The following is a 27,990-nucleotide window of genomic DNA, read 5'->3' as shown; positions in this document are numbered from 1 at the left end:
AGTGGTGAAATCTAAAATTCGTTACTACCGGTTCTGGGGGCGTGGCTTGGTGGTGGGTAATGTGACTGGGTGGACGTGGCCAATTTTATTTTATTTTTTACTTTTAAAACCATTTTTTCTACAACCTCTTAGGCAAAGAGGTTGTAAAAAAATGCTTTCAAAAGGCTCTGATGATCCCAGCTGAGTTGCCTGATCGGCAGAGGCTTTAAGCCTCTGCCGATCAGGCAACTCAGCTGGGATTGTCAGAGGCATTTAAAAGAAAAGTTTTCTTTCTGTTAAAAGCCTTTGACGATCCCAGCTGAGCTGTGCGATCATCAGAGGCTTTTTTTTTCACTTTTAAAAGCATTTTTTCAGCCGAAGAGGTTGTAGAAAAAATGCTTTTAAAACTAAAAAAAAAAGCCTCTGATGATTGTGTGGCTCAGCTGGGCATGGGGGGGGGAGCAGGGATTTTTGCTACCGGTTCTCCAAACCACCCGCCTCCATCGCTGCCGGATCGGGTGATCCGGTCCGAACCAGGAGCCATTTCACCCCTGCTCTCAATCTACTCTTTCTTGATAGAACAAAGGCGCTTATAGGTTATCAAGCAGTCTCCATTCAAAGACCCTCCTACATCCCATCTTTAACTCGTCGATCTAAATTCAGTATTAAATCTAATGCTAAAGCTAGAGAGTAAAAAGTGAATGTGTAATAAGATGAAATGGAAACACGTTAATTCTTTTAACGATGTATTTATCGCTGCCTAGTTAAAGGATACCAAATCAGCTGATCAGACGATAACGCTGCTTCACTTCCTGGCTGAAGTCTGTGAAGAAAAATACCCGAATGTTTTGTGCTTTCTTGAAGACTTGCAGCACTTAGACAAAGCAAGCAGAGGTCTGTATTAAAACTGATATTTATGTTTTGTTTTCTTAAACTCTGACCGCAGTGAATGATTTCCGAATGGAGAATTTTAACTTTGCAGTATGCATTAACCTCCGCCTGCAGTCATGAATTTCCATTCACAGTTATTTCTATTTCTTTCAAGATGACTTTCCCTTATCTTAAATTAGCAGGGAATAGGGAGTGGGGGGAAAGTGATTATGTTTCAGATCACACCATCTAGAGTACAAGAGTGTTACCATAGGAAAAAAAAAAAAGCAAACTGGAGAATTAAAATATTTTCCATGGCTTCCATGTTTGCCTTTGAAATAAAAGGTTAATCATTACAAGGCCAGAGCAAAAAAAAAATAAAGAAAAAGAAAAAGAAAAAAGTTTTAGGAAATTAAATCTGATTTCACCTACCTTCATGCCTTAAAAAAAAAATCTTGCATTTGTTCTACTCCTCTTCCTGCGTCATATCCAAGAAAGTGTCTGCCGATACATTGTTTTTATGCTTGTTGTCTAATCTTGAAGTTTTTCTCTCTTAGCTTTTCGTTCAGAAAGAAAGCAGGTGAATGACAATGCCTATAAAGAGAAGGAATAATGTCTATGGAGATTCTCAGCCATCCAGGCCATGTTGTCCCAAAGGTACTTTTTGAAGAGGCAACTGGACTTTCATAAACACAGAGCACATCATAGGACAGTATTGGCGAACCTTTTCGGCACCGAGTGCCCAAATGGGAGCTTGCACATACGATCTGGAAACTGGAAGAGCAGTCACCCGGCGCATATGTGTGTGCTGGGAAGATGATCTTCCGGTTTCTGGTCTTCACACATGCATGCGTGCCGGAAACCGGAAGACCAGGTCCATGCGCACGCCAGAAACAAGAAGATCATCTTGTTTCGCCCAGCCACTACTCTTCCAGTTTCTGGCTGCTTTTGCAGTTTCCGGTACTCCTGCATGTGTGAAGATCAGCTGGCCGGCGCACTGGAACCTGGAATAGAAACAGGTGAAGGCTTGCGTGCCCGGAGAGATGGCTCTGTGTGCCACTTCCAGCACGTGTGCCATAGGTTCCCCATCACAGACATAGGAGAACAAACCCAAATCAGGTGTAGATTCCGCAGTCCAGCTGCATTTAAAAAGCAAAGGCCACTCTTGAAGACAACAAAGTCCGCATTTGGACAAAGAGAACCGGTGGTTTGAAAGAAGAGTCAAAGAGGCCATCTGCGTCAAAATTGAGCAGCCCGCTCTCAACAGAGGGGGAGGGATACAACTTCATCTTTCTCCAGTCTACAACACAGTCCTTTCAACAGTTCCAAGAAGGCTCCACACCCATTTGCACTACTTAGGTCCGTGATGGCGAACCTATGGCATACGAACCCATGTCGCCTGGCATGCGCGGCCTTGCCTGTTTGTCTTCCGGGTTTCTGGCAGCATGCGCACGCGATAATCGGCTGTCCTTTGCGTGCATGGCAGTGCCAAAAACCGGTGTGCAGATGTGTGCCGGCCAGCTGATTGTCAGGTGCACATGCGCGCCAGAACCTGGAAGTTTGGCTTTTCCAGAGCACGATCCCTTTGCGTGCTCGGCAGTGCCGAAAACCGGCTTGTGCATGTGTGCCAGTCAGCTGATTGTCGGGCGTTCATGCGTGCTAGAACCCAGAAATTCGGGTTTTTTGGAGCGCAGCCTAGACAAGCATGCACGTGTGATGTTTCCACACGACGTTTCTGACACTCAATTTCAAAAAGGTTCACCATCACTGACTTAGGTGACCCACAGGACACAGATAAATCTCCAAGTGGCCTCAAGGACTGTCTAAAAGAATGCAAATGACCAGCTGTCTGCAAAGAGCGTAAATCCTTCCATTCCCCACCATCCAGTCAGAGCTGAAGAAGTTTCTTGGATGAGAAGGGAAACGTCTTCAAAGAAAAAAAAACAGAAAGTCCAGTTGCCTCTTGAAAAAGCACCTTTAGAAGGAATAATGTGGGACAATCAAAGCAGTCAAACAAGCCTAGATGTCCCATGGTTATTAGTGCCTCAGGTCTGAAACGCTTTGGGGGCCTCTTTGTTGTTTGTACGTGTCGTGGTGTAAATAAAATTGGAGATTAGATTTCTTTTAAAAAATTCAGATGGTAAGCATCTAATAGTATGTTAGTGCTGGAGGACAATATTCTGGCATCCATAGCTATGTTAGAAGTTTTCCATATTCATTCTGATGGTTCTTTAATTGACCATTCCTACACTATTTACAGTTGCAGGCATCTCATGGACATTGTCAATTGGTCTCATGGGTTGATCCCAGCGGTGAAATGCACTTATCTTCGCTACTGGTTCGGGAATGTGAGTGTGTGTGCGCTATGCTAATGCACGGCACTTCTGCACATGTGCAGAGGGTCAAAAACGGGACGTAATGACATCCCGGCGGGTGGGGGGAGCCTCCCGCCGGTGGCTCTACCAGTTCGCGCGAGCCGGATAGAACCACCTGAATTTCACCACTGGTTGATCCCCTTGAAAGAGAAGGTTGGTGGTACAGAATAGCTCAGGATATAAGCGATATTCTGATAAGGAAAAATGACGTTCTGATTTGTTAATGCTCAAAGAATTACATGTTTGAGAACCTTGTTTTGTAACAATGTGGGAGAAAAGTTACTAGAACTAACAGGTCAACTGTAAGATCTGAAATAGTTCAATGACTGATGATCAGATTATTGGGTACACGAAGTCAGGATCTCAGGCGAAATATATGTTATTGGTTATATTTATCGGTCCTGGAAATAATAATAACAATATATTTGCAGGTTATAAAGAATTTTTTAGACACAGGATCTCGTTAGAAAATCTTCCTTTTAGAATGAATTCCATGGATATAATTCTTATTATCTTTCAATCTTTAATTTCCATGAGGAATGTTTATAATCCTACATTGGCCATGAAACAGGTTTTCATTTCTTGAAATAGTAAATGCATGCATTATCTTATTTTGTCTAAAGTAACTTGTTTATGCTATGAAACTGGAGTCGTTTCTGTGTATCCCATCCTTTAAAAATTATCAATAATTAAAGATGTATCTTTGTGGTTTACATGCATTTAGTTTCAGCAGAGAGCTTGGAAAAGAGCCTGAAACAGATGGAAGGGCAGATCAAACAACTCGGGAAGGATTTGGAGACCTTTCCTCAATCCGGAGACCCTCATGACAAATTTGTGACAAAAATGTCCATATCCTTTTGTTGTTGTCAAATAACTGATGTACATTGTTTTCAGAATATGTTTTAAATTTATTTGCATAACTTGTATACCGTGTGCAGTCCTCGGTTTTGACGACACCAGTTTTGACTGTTTTAAATTACAAATAATCTAAATCAGTGGTGAAATGTAAAATTTGTTATTATCGGTTCTGTGGGCGTGGCTTGGTGGGGGGGGTAATGTGACTGGGTTTTTGTTTGTTTGTTTGTTTTTTTACTTTTCAAAGCATTTTTTCTACAACCTCTTCTGCCAAAGAGGTTGTTAAAAAATGCTTTTAAAAGGCTCTGACGATCCCAGCTGAGTTGCCTGAACAGCAGAGATTTTTTTTTCTTTTAAAAACATTTTTTCTACAACCTCTTCGGCCAAAGAGGTTATAGAAAAAATGCTTTTAAAAGGCTCTGACGATCCCAGCTGAGTTGCCTGAACAGCAGAGATTTTTTTTTTCTTTTAAAAACATTTTTTCTACAACCTCTTCGGCCAAAGAGGTTATAGAAAAAATGCTTTTAAAAGACTCTGACGATCCCAGATGAGCCATGCGATCATCAGAGGCTCTTTTTTTTAAAAAAAGCATTTTTTTTTTCGGCCGAAGAGGTAGAAAAAATGCTATTAAAAATTTAAAAAAAAAAAAAAGCCTCTGATGATCACTCGGCTCAGCTGGGCATGGGGGGGGGGGGGCAGGGATTTTTGCTACCGGTTCTCTGAACCATCCTCCGCCATCGCTATCGGATCGGGCGATCCGGTCTGAACCGGGAGCATTTCCTACCACATTTTTCTTCCAACTGGTGAGCGTTAGGTAGTGGTTTTATTAGAATTCAGGGAGAACTGCCTGTCCATTGAGATGGACTTGTTCAGTTAACCCAGGGGTGGGCAATTATGGCTCATTTACAACCTGTGGACTTCAACTCCCAGAATTCCTGAGACAGCTTGGCTCCACAGGTTGAAGTCCACAGGTTGTAAAAGAGCCACAATTGCCCACCCCTGAGTTAACCCATTCTGAATTCTCTTTAAGCTAAGCTTGGTTAGTGTTTTGTAGAAATAACACTGGATTAATTTCCCTTATTTTTTGTAGAGCATTTAAAATAATTTATTGCTCGAAATAGACTTTATAGCTTTGTTTAGTACAATTGTTTAATGTAATTTTATAAAAAGTAAATCACCCTTTCTTTCCGCCCACCCACCCATCCAAATCATGCACGCTTTTCCAGTTATATTGCTTGTGGTTTAGAAAATGATGGCACCAGAATGTGTTTCCCTGTTCACATTTTAAAACAATTTTGCCCAAAAGCACCACAATGAAGATTTTTTTTTGTCCTCCCCAGCAGTCAACAAGGCTTAATGATTCTTCCCTTTCTACTTTGTAGAGGTCATGAGTTTAAAGTGACCTCTTTCTAACTCCAATGGAACAGAATGAGAAATATTCTTTTTGTTTCCTTTTAAAGAGATAGTTGTCTACGATGGGCAATTTCCACTTTGGAAACTGCTAATATGGCAAGCTGATGATGATTGTACTTCGTTCCAAGATGTAGTATTAGGAAATATTTCTTAATGTGAGATGTTTGGGTAACATAGACAACAGAGCCATGCATACGTTGTAAGCTTATAAAACAAAAAGTTATTGGAAATTTCACAAAAATGCATAAGCACTCGAAGCTAAATCCCACACGCGACACTTAAACAGATGGTTTGATCTTTAAACACTGTTAAAATGTAATCGCCTCCTGTTAACATTCCCCGTAGACAGAGAATAATTGGGGAGCAGTGGAATTACATTTGTTGCTGGTGCTTGCTAATTAAAAAAAAAATGTGTACAGGAAAAACGGTGTATTTGATGCAAATGTTGGATGATCCCTCATAGCTTGAAGAAGCTGTCCAGCGACTGTTGTTATGGTTGGAAAATAGAATAGTTCACGTTTTTTTTCAACTGCTCAGTTAAAATAAAAAAAAAAACACCATCAGAAATATTTAAAAAGGCAGGATAATGATTCTTAAAATTTGTAAAACGCTTTTCATACAGCCTAAGCTTTTATTTTATAGGCAACTCCTTAACTCCACCCATTGCTTCTTGTCCTGCCCTCAGGTGCTTTGGAGAATAAATCGACCCCCTCTCCTCTATGAAAGCCCCTGAAATATTGCCTTATCAAATTTGGCTGATAAAAAAGTCTTGTCATATTTGGATGGCAAAAATCAGAGCCATCAAAGAGGCTCTTAATCTCTCTGTACCTCTTCTGCTATTTTTTTTTTTTTAATTTGATTTATATGCCGCCCTTCTCCGGAGACTCAGGGCGGCTTACAATGTGTTAAGCAATAGCCTTCATACTTTTGTATATTTATACAAAGTCAGCTTATTGCCCCCACAAACTGAGTCCTCAATTTACCTACCTTAGAAAGGATGGAAGGCTGAGTCAACCTTGAGCCTGGCAAGATTCAAATTTACTAATTGCAGACAGCTGGAGTTAAATTACAATGCATTAGTCTGCTGAGCTATCCAGGCTCCTATTGTTGTGGTCCACCAGCAGCCTGCGGAGCTGGCAGCGGAGTTGGACAGTGAGGAGGCTGGGGAGGAACATGGGCCAGTCCTGGAGTCTGGGGAAGGCCCAGATGAGGGCTCTGCGTCAGAGGCAGAGATTGGGCTAGGGCCATCTGGGAGTGATGCACAGATTCCAGAGCCCCCAGAGTCAGACAGCAGAGAGGCAGAGGAACAGGAGGAGCCTGTTCCTAGTGCACACATGCGCAGAGCTGCCAGAAGGCAAGAATAGCTAAAGCAAAAGGGACGACTTGGGAGTAAGGCCAGGAGATGATTGGCCCCTCCCATAAGGCTTAAAATAGAAACAAAGGCACGTGGGCCTTTTGCAGAAAAACAACATTGCTAATTCTGTTTCCAGTCGGCATCTCTTGTTTGTTTCTGAACTTCGTGGGGCTTTGCCAAGTAAGGCCTTTGGCAGGGTGTCAGGTTGGTGATTATCCCGAAGGACTTCTTCTGAAGGACTTGCTTTGCAATTAATTGGGACTCAGCTGGGAATGAACGTAATTCTCAGCTGTTACAATAAAATAGGTTTGTTTGCGACTAATTGTGTATTGTAATGACTCAGTAAGCCTAGGCCACAATGCTGGATTTAAACAGTAAGTAAAACAAAGAGGAATTATTTGAGAAACATTTATGAAGTTACCCTTAAACATGCACATATGATTTACAAAGCAATTTAAAGCCAAAAAAAAAAAAAAGAGGGTGTAATACTTTAATGCTCCTCATTATTTTTTCTTTGGCCCACATGTCTTGTTTTGTATTTTGAAGGGCCTTTTTAAATATAGCAAATCCATTTTTAATTGAATATTGATTTTATGACCAGAATGGTACGTTGTATGTTATATTTCACTTCCTTTTTTCCTTAGGATTTATTGCATATTCTCAACCCCTCTTTCCTAGACACACAAACCCATCTCATACTTTGTTCGTGTGAATTCTCCTTCCTTCTACCTATTAATGGAGGAAAGGGTGAAAAAGGATGGAAGAAAAATGGGAGGAGGATAGAGGAGAGTTATAATGAACTAACTAAACCCTAATTAATTACTAGCAATGATTGATCTTCAGGCTTATCTCCACTTTCCCCATTTGAAAGCCATGATATGTGTGCTTGTGCGTGCGTGCGTGCGTGTGTGTGTGTGTGTGTGTGTAAGGAGAGAGAGTTCTGTAATAGAGTGCATCCATTTGCCAGCAAGACTTGCTCTGCAATAAATGTCTCAGACAGGAGTGAAATCCAACAGGTTCTGACAGGTTCTAAAGAACCGGTAGCGGAAAGTTGGAGTAGAATTCGGAGAACTGGCAAATACCACCTCTGGCTGGCCCCAGAGTGGGATGGGAATGGAGATTTTGCAATATCCTTTCCCCAGGAGTGGGGTGGGAATGGGGATTTTGCAATATCCTTCCCCCAGGAGTGGGGTGGGAATGGGGATTTTGCAGTATCCTTCCCCTGCCACGCCCACTAAACCACACCACGCCCACCAAGCCACGTCCACAGAACCGGTAGTAAAAAAAAAATTGGATTTCACCACTGGTCTCAGAATGAAGATTTATATTTAGCGAAAGCTTAGAAACATTGCATCATTAACAGCTAGTCCTTTCCTTGATTTCTTAGCTTGATATTAATCTAGAATTTGTAAAACGTTGGGGGCCGGGAGCTGAAATATAAAAATAAAGCCAAACAATCGTAAACCATTTTTTATTTTATTTTATCCATTTTATTTTTTTTAATGCCCTTTTGTAGAGACAAGAAAACCTACAGTGCTGCCATAGAATATAAAATAGAAGTGTTTTATGCAATAAACACTTAAATAAATAACTTGGTAGATTCTATGCAGTGATTTGGCACCATAAACTCGCGTAAGAAAAAAATACTAAGCATTTGCAATTAATAAATACATACGCGAGTGGGGACTTTATAATGAAATGATTTGCATACTTAGATTTTTCTCCCTCCTAATTGTATATAAAAACCGTTCCCAGAATTTTAAGCCTTGATGAAACTGGCTGGCTTTGACAAACGCTGACAGCAGTTGGCATGAAAATACATATACTTCAGCTATGCATCTGAGCTAGTTTATCTGGGACAAATGATTCACACAATACTTCATCAAACTCTTACGCTGTCCCTTCTATCGGCATTCCCTAGACAATCTACCATTCAATGAAGATTTCCTACTTTCCGATAAGGCTTTTTATCAGACCAGCAATGTTGCAACATTTTGAGATCTAGCACCAAGGCAGAGGATCTCTAGTAAGATTTAAGATGCCTGATGGATTGTTGCCTAGTCAATGTTTATTTGCGATTATTTTGACGCTCCTAAAAAAAAAAAAAGACTTTACTGGTTAAAGCTTGTAATAGTTTTTTAAAAAATGACGTACATACACTACACTAGATAATAGGTTCATATGGATTATAATATTTGTGTTGTGGCGGCAGACTCAGACAGTGAAGAGGTTGGGGAGGAACATGGGCCAGTCCTGGAGTCTGGGGAAGGCTCTGATGAGTGCTCTGCATCTGAGGCAGATAGGGGGCCAGGGCCGTCCGGCAGTTATCAGCTACCTTCAGAGTCGGAGATTAAATCGGCCAAATCTATTTAATTATTTTAATTTTTAATTATTGTTGTGTCTTGTGTTTTTAAATTGGCTGTACACCGCCCTGAGTCCTTCGGGAGAAGGGCGGTATAGAAATAAAATTATTATTATTATTATTATTATTATTATTATTATTATTATTATTATTATTATTATTATTATTATTATTACCTTCAGAGTCGGAGATAAGTGGGGCAGAAAAACAGCTGGAGCCTGTTTCCGATGTGCGCATGCGCAGAGCTCTCAGGAGAAGGGAACAATTAAGAAACAAGGGTCGACTCGGGAGTAAAAGCACAAGGGGACACTGAATGGCCCCTCCCATTGGGAATAAATAGCAAAAGGGGAGTGGTGTTTTCAGGAGATAATTAGTTCGTTTATTAGTGTGAAGATTTGCTTATCTGAGTTCGTGCCTCGCGGAGACTCTTTGCCAAGTATTTCATTGTACAGCGTTGTACCTGGAAGCTATTGGCCGGCAACTATCCAAGGACTGATAAGGTCTGTTGTTGCAATTCACCCTTGAAAGACTTGTTTGCCGGGACTTTGCTGGATGTGAATGCTAGGAATTCACATTAGCCAAATAAAAAGCGGTTTTTCGGGACAAGGAGTCTGTTTCGTGATTTGGTGAAGCCTAAGTCAGAACAAGGGGGACGTGGTGGCTGGTTAAAGCATTAAAACAAGTTCTGTACTTCTGACCTAGCTCCAAATGATCAGTTACAGGGATAGGATATTCCTCAACCAATGAACGTTGTTGATTAGAACACAGTACTGGGGCAGAATAAAACATGCTAGAGATGTTAAGATTATTCAGGATATGTAGACCACAGTACCATGGGCTTAAACAGATCCTTTTAAGAGCTATTTAAATTAGATCCTTTTAATAGATCCTTTTTCAGGACGTGGTGGCTCAGTGGCTAAGATGCTGAGTTTGTTGATCAAAAGGTCGTCAGTTCAGCGGTTCGAATCCCTAGTGCCGTGTAATGGGGTGAGCTCCCGTTACTTGTCCCAGCTTCTGCCAACCTAGCAGTTCGAAAGCAGGTAAAAAATGCAAGTAGAAAAATAGGGACCACCTTTGGTGGGCAGGTAACAAGCGTTCCGTGCGCCTTTGGCATTTAGTCATGCCGGCCACATGACCACAGAGACGTCTTTGGACAGCGCTGGCTCTTCGGCTTTGAAACAGAGATGAGCATCACCCCTAGAGTCAGGAATGACTAGGACATATGTGCAAGGGGAACCTTTACCCTTTAAGTCAGAACAATTTAGTAGAAATCTAAACCACAAGCATTATAGTAAAGAATCGTATTTGGATAACTAGTATCAAACAATTTCCCCCATAATTTTATACAGCCCTTAATAAGTTGCTGGGATGCCTAATTGCTGATTGCATTGGTTTCCTATGAGAAATCCTTTCTAAAAGATATTAAACACCAGTCTATCGCGAAAGGAATGCTATTGTTGCAAGAAGGGGAAAAAAATAGGTTATCTGTTATACGCTGCCCATCTTAGTACTTTGTGAATAGTCTTAGCAAAGCTTTTGAAAAATCTCCGTCTTGGCTTATTTTAATACCGCTCTACTCTGAATATAACTTTAACAAGCCTAGCACAGCTTTCTCGTCCAAGCAAAAGAGCAGTTCAAGCAACTTTCTACCATACACAAAAGCATGGAAAATCTGTACCGGGATGTCATGGAATATTATGCCATTGATTTAAAGAAAATCTCGGTAGAAGAATTCCTCACCGACTTGAGCAACTTCAAAACGATGTTCACGGTAAGGCTCACAGAACAAAATGATACGCTGCGCAGGAATAGCAAGGGTCAAAAGTCCTTCTGTGATTATCCTTGATTGCTTTTATTTCCCATCTTTGCCCCTGAATAGTATTTAATTCTAATCATTTGGGTACTTAGCGAGTAATCCTGTTAATCTAGTAAATTTAATTATGCTTTCTTTCCATTTCTTTTTGTCCTCTTCTCTGTGTTTTGTCTTGCTTTTAGCACGCCGTTCATTAGACTTGTGCTCCCCTCCACCCCAAGGGGAATGGGGCCATTCGCTGCAGCCAACTCGCTTCGGCAAACGCACCACAAACTCCCCATAGAATTGTTCCAACTCTATTTGACCAACACACTACGGGACAATTTAATTAATTCAAATAAATTTTTAAAAATATATATTTTAATTTTTGTGAGTGGTGCGGTGGCCTAGAGGTGGAGCTCTCACCTCACAATCAGGAGGTTGTGAGTTTAATCCTAGATATTTCTCTGGGCACGTTAAGAATACACCCGCTGACTAAAATTCCGCATTTGCGATAGGAAGGGCCTCCGGTCAGTAAACACTCAGCTCCATTCAGTTGCCCAGACTCCACTCCTCAAGGGATTATGGGGTCGTTAAAAGAGGATGATGATGGTTTTAATTTTTGTCATTCCCATTTCGTTCTTTTGTTCCTCTTTCTGCATCCTTCCTTTAATGAATCTACGCCACCGTTGCTTTGATATTAGTGTAACTTTTGGCCCATGGCAAGTTGGCCCACAGCGGTTTGGCCATGGCGAGTTTTCCTGCGACAAGTTGGCCATGGAGAATTGTCATAGACCTCACTCCAGGGGTGGGTTCTAAATTTTTTTTACTACCGGTTCTGTGGGCGTGGCTTATTTTGTGGGCATGGCTTGATGGTCATGTGACAATTCTTTAGGATTTAGCAGAGGTACTGGTCTACCAGGCTTTTAACTGCTTGCAGAGCTGTACCGGTCTACTCATTTGTTTTTGAACACACCGGTCTACCTATTTGTTTTTGCAGGCACCAGTCTACTCATTTGTTTTTAGAGGCACTGGTCTACTCATTTATTTTTGCAGGCACTGGTCTACTCATTTGTTTTTGGAGGCACTGGTCTACCCATTTATTTTTGCAAGCACCAGTCTACTCATTTATTTTTGCAGGCACCGGTCTACTCATTTGTTTTTGGAGGCACCAGTCTACTCATTTGTTTTTAGAGGCACTGGTCTACTCATTTATTTTTGCAGGCACTGGTCTACTCATTTGTTTTTGGAGGCACTGGTCTACCCATTTATTTTTGCAAGCACCAGTCTACTCATTTATTTTTGCAGGCACCGGTCTACTCATTTGTTTTCTTTTAACACTTATCAGCTGTAGGGCGGCTCTTTGAAGCCCCGTGGCAAGAGTTTAAACAGTTTTTTTCCTTCTAGCCAATCAGCTGGGACTCAGGAGGCAGCAATAGATTGGGGGTGGGGCCAAATAAAAGGTAAGAATAATGCGGGGGGGAGGCAGAACCGGTTCGGTGACGTCATATTGTTACCGCTACCGGCTCTGCGGAACCAGGCCGAACCGGGAGGAACCCACCACTGCCTCACTCCAAGCTGTACTCAACTCTTGAAGATTATGCAGGCATTCTTCTATAGCTTTCCTGATAACAACATCATACTGGTTTTATCATTGATGTCTTCTGGAACCATGGGAGTTGGGTTAGCTGGAAGAAAATGCGATTGACCAGTTACTTCAGCCTATTGCTCAATTGTTGAGCTGTTACGCCAAAATCCTTCTTCCTTCAGAAACATGAGAGCTAAATGTAAAGTTTTGTTCCCCCCATCATCATTCTAAGTTAGTACAAAAAACAGGCCAGGAGAACAAATCATCTAAGGCAGGGGTGTCAAACTCAAGGCCTGGGGGCCAGATCCGCCCTGGAAACAGTGAAGGACCAGCCCACAGTGTCTCTGCCAGCGAAAATGGAGCTCAGGAAGGCTGCGTGTGGCCCTCCTGAGCTCCGTCTTTGCTGGCAGAGGGTTGCAGGAGGCCGTCGCAGCCAAAAACTGAGCTTGCGAGGGTCGTGCGCAGCACTCCCAAGCCCCGTTTTCACTGGCAGAGGGTTGCAGCCCGTTCTCGCTGGCAGAGCATTCGGGCCGCCACAGGCACCCCGACACAAGTGATGTTGAGCTGGCCACACCCACCACAGCCACGCCCATCCCGGCCCCTCAAGGTCAAACATGATCCTGATGAGGGCCTCAATGAAATTGAATTTGACTCCCCTGATCTAAGGGCATCTTATGAACTTTCTGACCAAGTGGGGAATTTGAAGTTGGGGATAAATATGTACTAGTTTTGCCCAAGAGAACATAGCCATGCTTTTAATGGTTTTCCAAAACAGCTTTAAGTTGTGGGCCAGTCTAATGTCAGAAGGCGTGCTATTCCAGGAAGCGGAGATCAATTGAGAAGATCTGGTCCTGTGATCCTCTAAGGATGACACTCCTTAAGTCTTAAGCCAATTGCTTTTGTGTGAACCAAGCAAAAATACATCATCATTCTCTCGTGAAATCTTTAAAAAAGCAAATCTTAATATTTGACAATGTATTTTTTTCTCTCTAGCAAGCAGCAAAGGATAATATGAGAAGGAAAGAAATGGAAGAAAAGCAGAGGCGTGCTAGAATAGCTCAAGAGAAAGCAGAAAAAGAAAAACTAGAAAAACAACAGAAGAAAAAGCACCTGCTGGACATTAAAACAGGTAATGTGGTCAGAGCAACCTGATTTGGGCTTGCTAAGGCAGAACAAGTGGTTTACTTAAAATTCCCTGCTGCGTTTAGGTCTGATTGATCCCCTCTATATTCTTTTGCTCGTCCTCAAATTGTAACCACTTTTAGACAAATGTCGATTTAATAAGAGAGGACGTGCACCCACAGTTAACCCTTTCTCGCTTCCAGCAAGAAACAATCTAGCATCTCATCACGCTCAGAACTGGAACCTGGATTGCAAAATTGGTTTCTTTTGAAGGCGCTGATTCCTCTTTCCTTCTGATTAATGTCTTCCTTTGTGCTGGCTTGCTCTCTCTCTCAAGGAGAAAGTGAAGTAGCCAAAAAACTAACAGCAAGGAGCAGATGGGCTGCAGGCAGTGGTGAAATCCAAACCGGTTTGCTACTGGTTTGCTGGCCGTGCATGCCCACCACACGACCAATGTGCGCAGTGTGCGCATGCGCAGTGCATACCAAATGCGGGCATGCTCAATACGTACCAAAAGGAGGCTTGGGAAGGTAAGTAGAACAGCAAGGGGGGAATCAGCTGGGACGCGCGATTTAGCTTTGCTAGAAAGCAGGATTTCCTGTTTTCTAGCAAAGCTAAACCCCGCTGTACAGCTGATCGTCGGAAATACCGGTTCGCCCAAACCGGTAGCTTTTTTTTTTAACTACCGGTTCGCTCAAATCTGTAGTTTTTATTACCAGTTCGCCTGAACCGGAGCGAACCGGTAGCATTTCACCTCTGGCAGCAGGGTATGAGTAACTTAAAACTCTGACAATCTGCATGGACTCTGTAAAACAGCGCTTTGAACCGTCTAACGCAAGGATTGAAAACGGGAGAAAAAACAGCTGTCAAAAGATGGGACCAGATAACGTTATCTAGCAGAATCTCAATTCAAGAGATGACTACCCAGAGCTGGTTTAAGGTTCCTCCAGCACGCGGATTTGGAATTCTCCAAATCTAATGAGATTTATAGCCTGACGTAAAGTTAAGCTTTCTGTGCTGATTGCCGATGTAGGCTGCTTGATGGCTCTCATAACAGGATCTTTTAAAAATGCACCGTTAGGGAGAAAAATAATAGGTTGCAAAACAGTAAGCACACTGGTGATTGTGTTAATGTTACAAGTGCCTCTTGGCTTCTGCAGTAATGTTAGGTTGCCAAGAAGCACACATTCTTTCCTGTTTTTTTCTTTGTTTAACGTGTGTGTTTTTTGAAGTCCACATTGTAGTTAACATTCTGAACGTTATTTTTTATTCTATCTACAAGTGGATAGTCACACATATTTCTCATATATATACATATATATACATATATACATATATATATATATATATATATATATATATATATATATATATATATATATATATATAATATATATGTATGTATGTATGTATGTATGTATGTATATATATATATATATATATATATATATATATATATATATATATATATATATATATATATACTGTGTGTGTGTGTATGTGTATGTATGTATGGAGATGGAGATGTATACAAATATATAAAACAACTGTATTGCCTGGAGAAATCGTATCCTACGGCTCTAGATTATCCAACTTCCGTAGTGCTTGATGTTCCTACAAAATGTTCGACTGCCCAGAGAGAGTTTCCGGGTGATTATGCATAACTATAAAAAGCTTGGTTTTCTTTTTTTTTAACTCCAGTAATAATTTCCCATATCAATAGCGCTCAATTTTTAATGCAGCCTGAGGGTTGTCAACAGGACGGGGCCCTGATTCCGAGTAAAGTAATTACGAACTTCAAGTGTGTTTGTGGGTAATTGGCAAGGAAATGCCAGCTGCCAGGTTGTTTCCAGATGAGATACAGAGTACTGGTGATGAATGACAAAGCTACCCAATTTAGATTTGGCTTGAATAAGAGTAAACCCCATTTGTTATGTTGCCTACTAATTATTTCAATCAATACAAGTGTTCTGCCTTTATTTATTTATTGTATCCAGAATTATCTGTTCATCAACCCACTCTTCCATTGGCTCTTGCAATAAAACTTGTCTGCAACGACAAGAAAAAGAATAACAAAAAGAAACAAAATCAGCGCGTCTGATGGCCTGAGGCAACCAGGAAGGTTTAAGACCCCACCTGAACCGCCCCCGGGCAATCAAATTCCACAGTGAAGTGAAATTGATTGGTGGAAAAAGCAGAAATTTTGCTCTTGTTGTTCGTCGGCCTAAGGGTTGCCATCTGCCAAAGATGCCCTCTTGAAAACTGGAGAATTTAAGGTTTGGTAACTGAGTAGACAATCCCGCGGACAAATTTGAGCCTCAACTGTGTCTCGCTTTCTCCACCCCAAGAAGAACCTTGAATTAGGCTCAGATAGCAATTAGAAAGTTTACTCACTATTTTTTAAGTCAGGAGTTTTAAAAGTTTTGAAATTATTTGACCATGTCTCAGTGTTGCAAATCAGCTACCAGAAGGTCTTGACAGTTGGTGGACTTCTGCTCAATTATACAGTTTTAGATTAACTATAAATACTTGTATTTCCTGACACCTCTCTACTGCCCCTGATTTCAAGCTAAACTTGCTGACTTCTACCCAACCCTTGCCTAAGAAAAGCAAATATATACTGTAACTCTTATCTTACCACAGACAGTTATCCTGTGGTAAAAAGAGCGGCCAATACATTTAATAATAAGCAAATAAACTCCCAGATTCTTTCAGATCTCTTTCTCCGAGTAAGTCGCAGGGATAGCTAAGCCATAGAGTTCTAGTTATAACTTTTATATTTCAGTACATAAATGGTAAAGGTAAAGGTTCCTCTCGCACATATGTGCTAGTCGTTCCTGACTCTAGGGGGCAGTGCTCATCTCCATTTCAAAGCCGAAGAGCCAGCGCTGTCGGAAGATGTCTCTGTGGTCATGTGGCTGGCATGACTAAACACCAAAGGCACACGGAATACTTGTTATCTTCTCACCAAAGTGGTCCCTATTTTTCTACTTGCATTTTTTACATGCTTTGAACTGCTAGGTTGGCAGAAGCTGGGACAAGTAATGGGAGCTCACCCCATTACGCAGCACTAGGGCTGAATGGGTTAAATGGCTGAAGCATTTAATCTTCTGGTATTAATCTTATTCTCCTTTCAACTCCTTTCGATTAAAACTAAGGTAACTAATCATTTAAAAATATATATAATGAACACATTGTGTTTAAGAAGAGCACGGTGGCTCCTGAGGTTAGAACGTTGGGCTGACGATTGGCAGCATCGTGTTCGAAACCTGTTGCTGTCGCGGGGCAGGTTGAGTTCCCATCACACGCTCCAGCTCCCACCAACCCAGCGGTTCAAAAGCGGGTGCCCACACTTCACAGATACATGAAAGGAGCCCACGTCCCTGGGCATCGGTGATGTCACCGACAAATCCTTTCGCCACGGAAACACTTCAGTGCTTCCGACCCAGAAGTATTAATATTGTGTTTAAGAAACCAAGGACATTTCTCAATTATTTAACAAGCAGCATATACATGCAGATTTATTCTTTTTTAAATTACTCTGGTTACAGATGGAAATTATTGTCAAGGGGATATTATACGCACATAGTTTTTCAGCTGCTCTTGAGGCTGTAAGTGGCTTTATAACATCCTCTGGAATTATAAGAGAAATGATTGCTTGGTGTCTAGCAGTCTTGGGGAGAATTTTCCTTTTCAATGCAATGTTAACTTTAGAAAAAAAAAAGAATATAAAAGTTTGGCGTAATAATTTACAGGTCTTAAAGTGGAAGCACTAGAGAGCCATCTATGCTTTTATCCATTAAAGAAAGGCAGAAGGAGAAGAGCTTAATGTAGCTTTTGCAAAGGATGAATGTCAGCACTTCAGATTGTAGCCTCACGGATAAATTCCTTCAAGAGAATTTCTGTGTGACCGTGATCTCCGGTTTTCATTCAAAGCTTTAAGAAGAACGCAACAGTGCGAGGACAAAGCCGCGTTAACGCTTAACATTCTTGTTGCGTCTTCTTTTTAGGATGCGTTGGATTTTTGTGAACTTAATCAAACTAAGTTGAATCTGCTGCAGGCGAAAACGATCTGCAAGCTCTCCCTTCTTGAAAAATCTGATTGATGAGTAAATTTAAAGGTTTCTCTGAATTGGGAACGCCAGCGCGTTTCCTGTATCCTTCTACAATCCTTTGACATTACTGTGGTAACCCAGAAAACAAGGAATTCCCTCCATTTGTTTTCACAGAGAAGGACGAGACAGGAGTGATGGATAGTTTGCTGGAGGCGCTGCAGTCAGGGGCGGCTTTCCGCGATCGAAGAAAACGAGCACCCAGGTTTAAAGGTAAATAATTTTATCTCTCTTTCCGTCTTTCCCCCCTCCATCTCCCCCTCTCTCTCGCTCTCTTATTTTCTATAGAATCATGCCACCAATCCTAGTTTAAAAGTAACCCACCCATTAGTGGAAAAATGCAGGCCAAAATTGTTTCGGAGCTGGGGTTTTTTTTAATATCCATTTTAATATCACAATGGCAAATGGAGCAGGGATGTCCACCTAAACCAGGGATCAGCAACCTGTGGCTCTGGAGCCGCATATGGCTCTTTTATCCCTCTGCTGCAGCTCCCTGTCGCTCAAAATATGTGTCACCACCGCCAATGTGTGACACCTACTGGCACACGATTTATTGAGCTTTTCGACTCCTGGTAGGCCAACCATGGATAAATCCAAGAAAAGAAAAGTTTCAAAAAAACCCAGAATGTTTAATTCAACTACATATGCTAGTTATGTGGCCGCTCAGGAAATAATCAGGCACGGGAAAGGTTTGTGGCTCCCGGTGTTTTCTTTTCTGTGGGAAACGGGTCCAAATGGCTCTTTGAGTGTTTAAGGTTGCCAACCTCTGAATGTTTTTACAAGCAAAGATGTAAAAGTTTTACAAGTGACACAATAAAAAAAAATGAGATTCTTCAAACTCCTGGTGGGGAAGAGGACGCAACCAGAAATAACTTAGAACCATGGATTTAAAGCGTAAAAAGGCGAACAAAGAAATAGGTTTGTGTATAAACATTTACATTTTTTGATAGAATCAGGAAAATATATATATATATTTTTGTAATGAGAACATAAAACAGCCTTTAAAGATAGCGAAATAGTTAAAATGAAATTTTGCGGGACAAATTCCATTCCTAGATGGCTTGCCGTAGGAAAAATGGGCTGTGGCGACTCACTTATAAAACTTTGCCTTGCAAATTCCTTAGTGTTTTTGGCTTGTCACATATTGACACGATTCTCTCCATGTAGTAATTTTGCCTAAAAGTGGAAAGGTTTCGCAGTATATGTATACACGTGTATACATACATACATTTACTGGCAGAGGGCTGGAGGAAGCCACTGCAGCCGAAAATGGAACTTGGGTGGGCCACATGAGGCCCTCCCAAGCTCTGTTTTTGCTGGCAGAGGCACTTTGCTGTTTCCAGGGCATCCCCTCAGACCAGATCTAAGCACCCCACGAGCCAGATCTGGCCTACAGGCCTTGAGTTTGAAACCTTTGATGTAAAGCATCGTGAGCCACTGAAAGTATCACCTTTTTTCCCCCTATGTGTCCAGAGCGAACAAGTGTAATCCTGAATCAAGATTTAAGAGAAATATGAGCCTTGCTTTGTAAATCAGGGTTCTTCACTCCAAGTCTTCCTTCTATTCTGCTCTGTATTTTGGTCCCAGAGGGCCTGTAGATTTATCTATGACGGGATACTTCTGTGGTATCATGGGTCCCTTTGGATTAAAAAAAAAGTAATAACTATAAAAGTGACCAAATTTATGTTGGTGGTTTAATTAAAAAAAAAAAAGACTTTGGAAATCTATAGTTTATTTATCTTTTTTTTTTTTAAATCTGCAGATGAACCCCAGAACTTCAGCTCTACTTCTGCAGCACCTGTTTTGAAACCTTGTAACCACGGTAATTCATAAATCACATTTTCTTATCCCTCTTTCTGTTGATTTGTACCTCCGTCAGCTACTATGATCTTGCTTGGTTTGGCTCTGTCTAGATTAATATAATAAAGCCATGAGACACAGTTGTCCCACTTCCATTCTCTCTTTTTCTAAAATGCACGTCGATTTGCATAGGAACACACTTTAAGTCGGATATTTCATTTCTGAAACAAGATTACGATTTTATAAAAATACATAAATTGAGGTGGAGCGTTAACACAAGAACAAGAAAATGGACACAGTTGATCAATGGACTTTCTTAATGTGTTAGATGAGGCGATACAATGTGTTATTTTATTCTTCAGTTATCAGTCTCAAAAGTTTAAACATATAACAATATACACGTGCGTAAATTATAAATGCAGCTAGCTGTTGCATTTATTTATTTATTTATTTATTTATTTATTAAATTTTTATACCGCCCCCTCTCCCGAAGGACTCGGGGCGGTGAACAGCCAAGATTAAAAACACACAATACAAATATTAAAATGCATTAAAACAGAATTAAATTATCTTAGGCTTCTCCAATTTAAGACCCCGTTACCCATAAAATTCACCAATTAAAAAAATTTTAACCCAGCCCGGCTTGCTGAAACAGAAAAGTCTTCAGGGCCTGGCGGAAGGTCCGGAGATCCGGGATTAGTCGTATCCCTGGGGGCAGCTCATTCCAGAGGGCGGGTGCCCCCACAGAGAAGGCTCTTCCCCGGGGGGTCGCCAGCCGACATTGCCTGACAGACGGCACCCTGAGGAGACCCTCTCTGTGGGAGCGTGTTGGCCGGTGGGAGGTTATCGGAGGCAGAAGGTGGTCTCGTAAATAACTGGGTCCTAAGCCATGGAGCGCTTTGAAGATGAGAACCAACACCTTGAAGCGCACTCGGAAGACCACTGGAAGCCAATGCAGCTCGCGCAGGAGAGGTGTCACGTGGGAGCGCCATGCTGCCCCCATAAGTACCCGCGCGGCTGCATTCTGCACCAGTTGGAGCCTCCGAGTGCTCCTCAAGGGGAGCCCCATGTAGAGAGCATTACAGTAGTCAAGGCGGGAAGTAACGAGGGCATGAGTGACCGTGCATAGGGAGTCCCGATCCAGAAAGGGGCGCAACTGGCGTATCAGGCGAACCTGATAGAAAGCCCCCCTGGCCACGGCCGTCAAATGCTCTTCTAAGGACAGCCGTGCGTCCAGGAGGACACCCAAGTTACGCACCCTCTCCGTGGGGGCCAATGTCTCGCCCCCAATAGTCAGCGATGGCACCAGCTGACTATATCGGGACGCCGGCAGCCACAGCCACTCAGTCTTGGAGGGATTGAGTCGGAGCCTGTTCCGCCCCATCCAGACCCGCACCGCCTCCAGGCACCGGGACATCACTTCAAGGGCATCGTTGGGGTGGTCTGGGGTGGAGATGTACAGCTGGGTGTCATCAGCGTACAGATGGCACTGCACCCCAAAACCACGGATGATCTCGCCCAGCGGCTTCACATAAATGTTGAACAGGAGAGGCGAGAGGACCGACCCTTGTGGCACCCCACAAACCAAGTGCCTTGAGGTCGACCTCTGCCCTCCAGCCAACACAGACTGCAACCTGTCGGAGAGATAGGAGGAGAACCACCGTAAAACAGTGCCTCCCACTCCCAACCCCTCCAACCGGCGCAGCATGATACCATGGTCGATGGTATCAAAAGCCTCTGAGAGGTCTAATAGGACCAGAACAGAGGAGCAACCTCTGTCCCGAGCCCTCCAGAGATCATCAACCAACGCGACCAATGCCGTTTCCGTGCTGTACCCGGGCCTGAAGCCGGACTGGAACGGATCTAGATAGACGGTTTCCTCCAGGTACTGCGGGAGCTGTCGCGCAACCACACTCTCAACAACCTTCGCCAGGAAGCGAAGGTTGGAAACTGGACGATAGTTTGCTAAAACAGCTGGGTCCAGAGAGGGCTTCTTGAGGAGGGGCCTCACCACCGCCTCTTTCAAGGCGGAAGGCAAGAACCCCTCGCTCAAGGAAGCATTTATAATCCTCTGGAGCCAGCCTCGTGTAACCTCCCGGGTAGCCAGCACCAACCAGGAGGGACACGGGTCCAATAAACATGTGGTTGCGTTCAACCTCCCCAGCATCCTGTCCACTAGAATTAGAACACTATATATATATCTCATGATCTCACAGTGCCCTTGTTGAAGATAAATCAAATCTGGATCCCATCAGTGCTTCATCGGTTGACTTCTTGGAAGTCCTACCACTCTGTCATGGAAGAATACCGTGTTTTCCCAAAAATAAGACCCTGTTTTATATTTTTTTTAACCCCAAAATAAGCGCTTGGTCTTATTTTCAGGGAGGTCTTATTATTTTGGGGCGCATGGAGCAAGATGGGTCTCCTCTTGCCATCTTATCTAATTTCCAACTCTGTGTTTAAATATTTTCGGGGAGGACTTATTTTTGGGGGGAGGCTTATTTTAGCACATGCGCTCAAAAGCCCGATTGGGCTCATTATCAGGGGATGTCTTATTTTCGGGGAAACAGGGTATGTGTATGTATTGTTTGCGCATACATACACTATTCATTCTATAACTTAAGGAAATGTATATCCAAATTATTTTGAACGATGTTATGCAAGTTGATCCCAATCATCATCATCTTTTAACAACCCCATAATCCGAGCCGAGTGTTTACTGGCCGGATTCCCTTCCTGTCACCAATGGAGAGTTTTATTCAGCAGATATAATGTCCTTGTGCCCAGAGAGAGAAATATCTGCCTCTACCTAGGATCGAACTTTCAGCCTCCTGATTGTGAGGCGAGAGCTCCGTCTCTAGGCCACCGCACCACTCGATGCAAGTTGATCCCCCTGTCTTCATGTTTTTAAATTACAGTTCAATTTTTTGGGAATGGAATCAAAGCAAAGTTAAGAATCAAAACTAAGAATAAATAAGACGAGCTGAAATATATTGTACATTCCTGGGATTCTTTTTTTTGGTTAAAATCTTGGCAATGTAGTCCGTAAGGAACACATAAGTTCCCTCGCGTAGCTCAGAATAAGAATCATCTACTTCAACGTATTAACGATAGTTAGCCAAGATATTTCTGACTAGTCACAAGCAAGGTAAACAATGGTCTATAGCCAGCGGTAATTGGAGGTATACTATTTCTAGTCACAGATGTTCCATTTAGTCTCATGAATGTTTGATAGCTTAAGGACCCTTATCTCACAAAAACGAATTCTGTTGAGTGAATATATCTGAATATCCAGCTTTCTTCCTTTTTTCTGCTTATCTGCTTTTATGCAGAAGACAGTAAAGCAAGGGATAAAAAGAGATCTTTGCGTTCCTTGTACATTGTTTACAGTGTTTTTCTTTCAACCCAGCCTCAAAGTATAGAATGTATTTTAGTCAACAGTGGGGAAGCCCCGTAGCACATGGGTAGAATATGTGATTTGCATGGAGAAAGTTTATTTATCGAGTTTCTGTTTATATACCGCCACACGCTATATGGACTCAAATTTTAATCTATGGTTTCTTCAGGAAGCGTTCGGGAAACGCATTGTCTGAAACCCTAAAATTACATGTTTATTTTTTTGCACCTTTCTATTGTTGAGAATAGATAGATAGAATTCTTTATTGGCCAAGTGTGATTGGACACACAGGGAATTTGTCTTTGGTGCATAAACTCTCAGTGTGCATAAAAAGACAAGATACATTCGTCAAGAATCATATGATACAACACTTAATGATAGTCCTAGGGTACAAATAAGCAATCGAATCATATCATTTCCTATGATATTGATCATAGGAAATGATCAATATCAATATAAATCGTAAGGATACAAGCAACAAAGTTACAGTCATGAAGTCATAATTGGGAGGAGAGGGGTGATGGGAACGATGAGAAGACTAATAGTAATAGTAATGCAGACTTAGTGAATAGTTTGACAGTGTTGAGGGAATTATTTGTTTAGCAGAGTGATGGCGTTCGGGAAAAAACTGTCCTTGTGTCTAGTTGTTCTGATGTGCAGTGCCCTATAGTGTCATTTTGAGGGTAGGAGTTGAAACAGTTTATGTCCAGGATGTGAGAGGTCTGTAGATATTTTTACAGCCCTCTTTTACTAGTGCAGTATATCAGTGGTGAAATGTAAAATTTGTTACTACTGGTTCTATGGGCGTGGTTTGGAGGGGTTTATATGACTGAGTGGGCGTGGCCAACTTTTTTTTTTTTTTTTTAACTTTTAAAACCATGTTTTCTACAACCTCTTCGGCTGAAGAGGTTGTAAAAACAATGCTTTTAAAAGCCTCTGACGATCCCAGCTGAGTTGCCTGATCGGCAGAGGCTTTTCTTTTTACTTTTAAAAGCATTTTTTTGGCCAAAGAGGTTGTAGAAAAATGCTTTTAAAAATTAAAAAAAAAAAAGCCTCTGATGATTGCGTGGCTCAGCTGGGCATGGGGGGGAGGCAGGGATTTTTGCTACCGGTTCTCCGAACCACCCGCCTCCATTGCTACCGGATCGGGTGATCTGGTCCGAACCGGTAGCATTTCATCCCTGCAGTATATGGGTCCTCAATGGATTATAGCTAATACTGGGGCAAGATAACGTAGATCTGACTTCTCATCTTGTAGAGAAGAAAGGTGGGTTCCTGGACCCCCAGTTTTTAAGAACTGTAGGAGCCTTATTATTCATTTTAGCAAATAGACAGCAGTTTTAACAAACCGGGAAAGTTACCTGCTATAAACTGGGGTGATTATTTAGCACTTGGTTTAGTACTTATTTTCACCAACTGTCTGTTATGCACATGGCAGGTCTCGCAAAATATATATAAAAAAATATATGAGGGGCTAGGATCAATACGAATTCTAGGCAGCATTGCCATTTAAACACGAAGGTAATGAGTTGAAAGAGTAGTGAAAGGAGGCTGAAAGTCTTAATTATTTAGGCTAATTTGGATTTTTTCCAGCAGGTTGTTTTCCAGATCAGTGCCTCTCTGCTCATGAAATCTGTTATAAATTCAGTATTAATCTCACAGCTGTGTGTCTACATAAGGGGTTATCCTTTCCATCAGTTCTACAGTTTCCATGATTTAAGCCATGGTTTCTTCTAGTTTATTTCTCATACTTAAGACACAGAGACCCCACACACACACTCATGCATTGTTCTGCTAATTCTAACACTAGAGGGTGCCAGTCACTCAAAATTTGGAAAACAGATACAGCAAAAAAAAAAAAAAATCCCTCCCCTGCCGGAAATCAGAATAAAAGAGCGTGCCTGTTTTATTTTGGTTTCTTTTCACGTGAAGATTGCTGGTAAAAATTACAAGGATTTTTTTAAGTTCAACTCATTGGGTGGTTTTGTATCTAAGATGAGATCAAGGGAGACCATATAAGCGTTTGTAATTTGTAAATAATTTTAAAAAACAGCAACAACTCAAAGTTACTATCTTTTTTTTCCCACCCTGCTCTATATTACCTAAATTATAACAGCTTTATTGATGCTCAAAACCTAATTTTATACCACTGATATATTTTACAAGGATTTTTTTTTTAACTCGACTCTGCACGATTTTGTATCTAAAACGACATAAACGGAGAATGTATAAAGCATTTGTAATATATAAATAGTTTTTTTTAAAAAAACAGTAACACAAAATTGCTGTCTTTTTTTTTCACCCTGTTCTGTATTACCTAAATTATAACAGCTCTATTGATAGCTCAAAAACTAATTTTATTCTGCTAAGTGATTAGCAGTATTAATATTGATTGGAAACATATGGAAGAGGCCTTCTTCATCCCGCAGTGGATAGAGACTGGCTAAAATGATTGTTGATACTGCTAAGCTAAAAAAAAAACAGTTTGGTCCTGAATAATGGGCTAGTTCCTTATTTGCAGATTCGCTTGTGGAATCCAGACGTTGAACTATATACTAGGATGATTCAGTTATATTCCCTACTATTTTGCGGATTTACCAAATGAATTGTTCCACTTTCTCAGTTGCACTGTAGATGGTAGTCTTTTCCTGTTCCTCTCGCGGGGAGGCGGGGGGAATAAAAACGTATTTAATTCAGCCCAATCGATCATCGGGCAGCTGTTGGGAAAGTAGCATTCTAAAATGCTCTCAAATGTCCAGTAGCAAAAAAAATAAAATAAAATAAATGAAGGGCATAGTGCATTAAGGGATTTCCAGCCGAGTCTCACAGGGCAGAAAACGGCTGCATGAGAAACCACCTGGGACATATGACTCTCGCTGCCTTTAGCAATAGCTTCCTAATGAATCAGTCGGGCTTACACCCAGCTTTCAAAGCTGAACTGTTTCCCTGTTTGCTAGGCGCTGGCTGAAATTAGGACACCGCCAATGAATCTCCGAGTTAACCCCATTTCACGCCATCCAATGAACAATCATAATGGCCCTTTTATTCCTTAGGTAAAGCTCTTCCCCGCTGTGAAATTATGCTCGACTTGAAATGCTCTTTAACGAAAACGCTCGCGAGCCTGTGTCTCGCTGAATCAGAGGGCAACTGCTAGGATAATTTGAACATCTCGAGATAAAAATACGTATCCACATTTCTAAATACTTTTGTGCGACAATCAATCAATCAGGGTAATATGTAATACCATTATGTCGGTACCAAGAGAAGTGTTATTCTGAGGCTGGTTACCTCGGATTGAGGCACACAATTGAAAGCCAGGCCTAAGCTGTTTATTGCCATGTAGGTTTTTATGGCGTTAATGATTCATAGATAGATAAAAGATAGATAGAGTTGGGCTGCAAACCTCCAGCTGATCACCAGGTGGCAGCATTTATGAAGTTTTATGGCTTCAAACTTTTAGCTCTTTGCTGCCACCCAGCTGTTGCCTGAAGTTTCACAGTCCAGATTTAGCACTTCTTGTTAAATCAGATGATTTGTAAGAATTCGGCTCGATCAAAAAAAAAAAAAAAAAAGTGAAACGTAATCTATAGTTTGTATATAGCATATCTTTTTCGTCCCCTGGAATAATTCACAAAGTTCTTCCTCTGTGAATTTCTGGCCTTGAAGTTAATAATTGTGCTTTCACAGTTCTGTGGGAAAGGAAGGTGCATAATTTTCCACTGACTCTTGATGATAATTGGTTTACCCAATTTCCTGAGCTATGAAAGCCTGCTTTATTTATTTATTTGTTTACTGAAAAGAACAATTATACATTCCACTTTTCGCCCTGAAAAGAGTTATCAAAGTCCAATAAAAGTAAGGTTGATAAGACCCTCAGCCAAGAGAAGGAGAAAAATTGCATTTATTTCTAAGCCTTGCTGACTGTTAAACTATTCGCTCATTTATTTTACATGTGTCAAATAAAGCAGAAAGGTCTGTTCCTTGAGCATTAACGACTTTCTTTCATTATCTGCAGAATCTGAATTTGAAAAACCACTTTCATACAACAGCTTCGGGTTGCGTAGTCCATTTATTAGTGAATCAGTTTGCCTCTTCATGTATTATGCTTTTATATATGTGTGTGTGTGTGTGTGTACAGTTAATATATATATATATAAATAATTATTATTAATATTAATTAATATATTTAATATTAAATATATATTAATAATATATATTAATATATATATATATATATATATTCATATTCTTGAAGTGCAAAGTGTGCAAATGAGATTTACAAAAAAAAAAAAAACGCTTTCCCCCCATGGAACTTTTTCTATTACTATAACCTCAGTACACCTAAGACAATCTTTTCATTTTAAAGATGAATTACCTTGGGGTGGGAAAAATGCTGGTTGTAGTTCAACAGCTGGAAGACCATAAATTTCTCTCTGTTCTCCCTCTCCCTCCAGGTCTAAACACAAAGTGGTTTACTCTAGACTAATGTCCTTTTAATGTGCTCTTTTTAAAAAAAAAGGGGGGGGGGGGGAAATACAGCATGCGAAAGGGTCACCGATGCATGAAAGAGGTGCATTCGTCTGTAAATTGGCCATAAATTTGAATGGAAGATTGTGAAATGTATCAGATGGTCCTTTCAGCAGCCCTTGTTTTAGAAAAATATATCAACCAACCGATGCTTTTCTATAAAGGGTGCGTGTAACGCAGCACAGATGGATAATTCATGTAATACGGTTATTAACTGCCTTGAATATCTAAATGGTGAGATCTCCCTGTACTTATAATTACCCTTTCTACTATTTAATACTCTTGTGTCTCTCCTCTGAAGTTTGTTCGTCTGCTAGAAAGTGTGGGCCAGTAAGGTGCCCATTTCCTAACAAGACTTGGCTCTGTGCCTGCCTGCCTGCCTGCTTATCTATCTATCATCATCTATCTATCATCTCTCTTTCTCTCTCATTTCTTTCTTTCTTT

At 41.3% G+C, this 27,990-nt stretch overlaps 1 protein-coding gene across 2 annotated transcripts in view; it reads left to right on the top strand.

The window, feature by feature from the left end:
• The window catches only part of DIAPH3 (diaphanous related formin 3), a 115,370-nt gene that overhangs the window by 40,857 nt on the left and 46,523 nt on the right, over positions 1-27,990 (top strand). For both annotated transcript variants that reach the window (XM_070943960.1, XM_070943961.1), the window contains exons 18-23: positions 744-873; positions 3,949-4,073; positions 10,815-10,979; positions 13,582-13,717; positions 17,940-18,035; positions 19,585-19,644. In XM_070943960.1, the coding sequence (XP_070800061.1) occupies positions 744-873; positions 3,949-4,073; positions 10,815-10,979; positions 13,582-13,717; positions 17,940-18,035; positions 19,585-19,644 (712 nt within the window). The remainder of the gene's footprint in view (positions 1-743; positions 874-3,948; positions 4,074-10,814; positions 10,980-13,581; positions 13,718-17,939; positions 18,036-19,584; positions 19,645-27,990) is intronic.

The sequence above is a fragment of the Pituophis catenifer genome, unplaced genomic scaffold (assembly GCF_029215685.1).
Source record: "Pituophis catenifer annectens isolate HBS135680 unplaced genomic scaffold, rPitCat1.0.hap2 SCAF_4, whole genome shotgun sequence".
Taxonomy (NCBI): Eukaryota; Metazoa; Chordata; class Lepidosauria; order Squamata; family Colubridae; genus Pituophis; species Pituophis catenifer.
The sequence above is the reverse complement of the archived record's forward strand: the minus strand, read 5'-3'. Positions and strand labels throughout refer to the sequence as shown.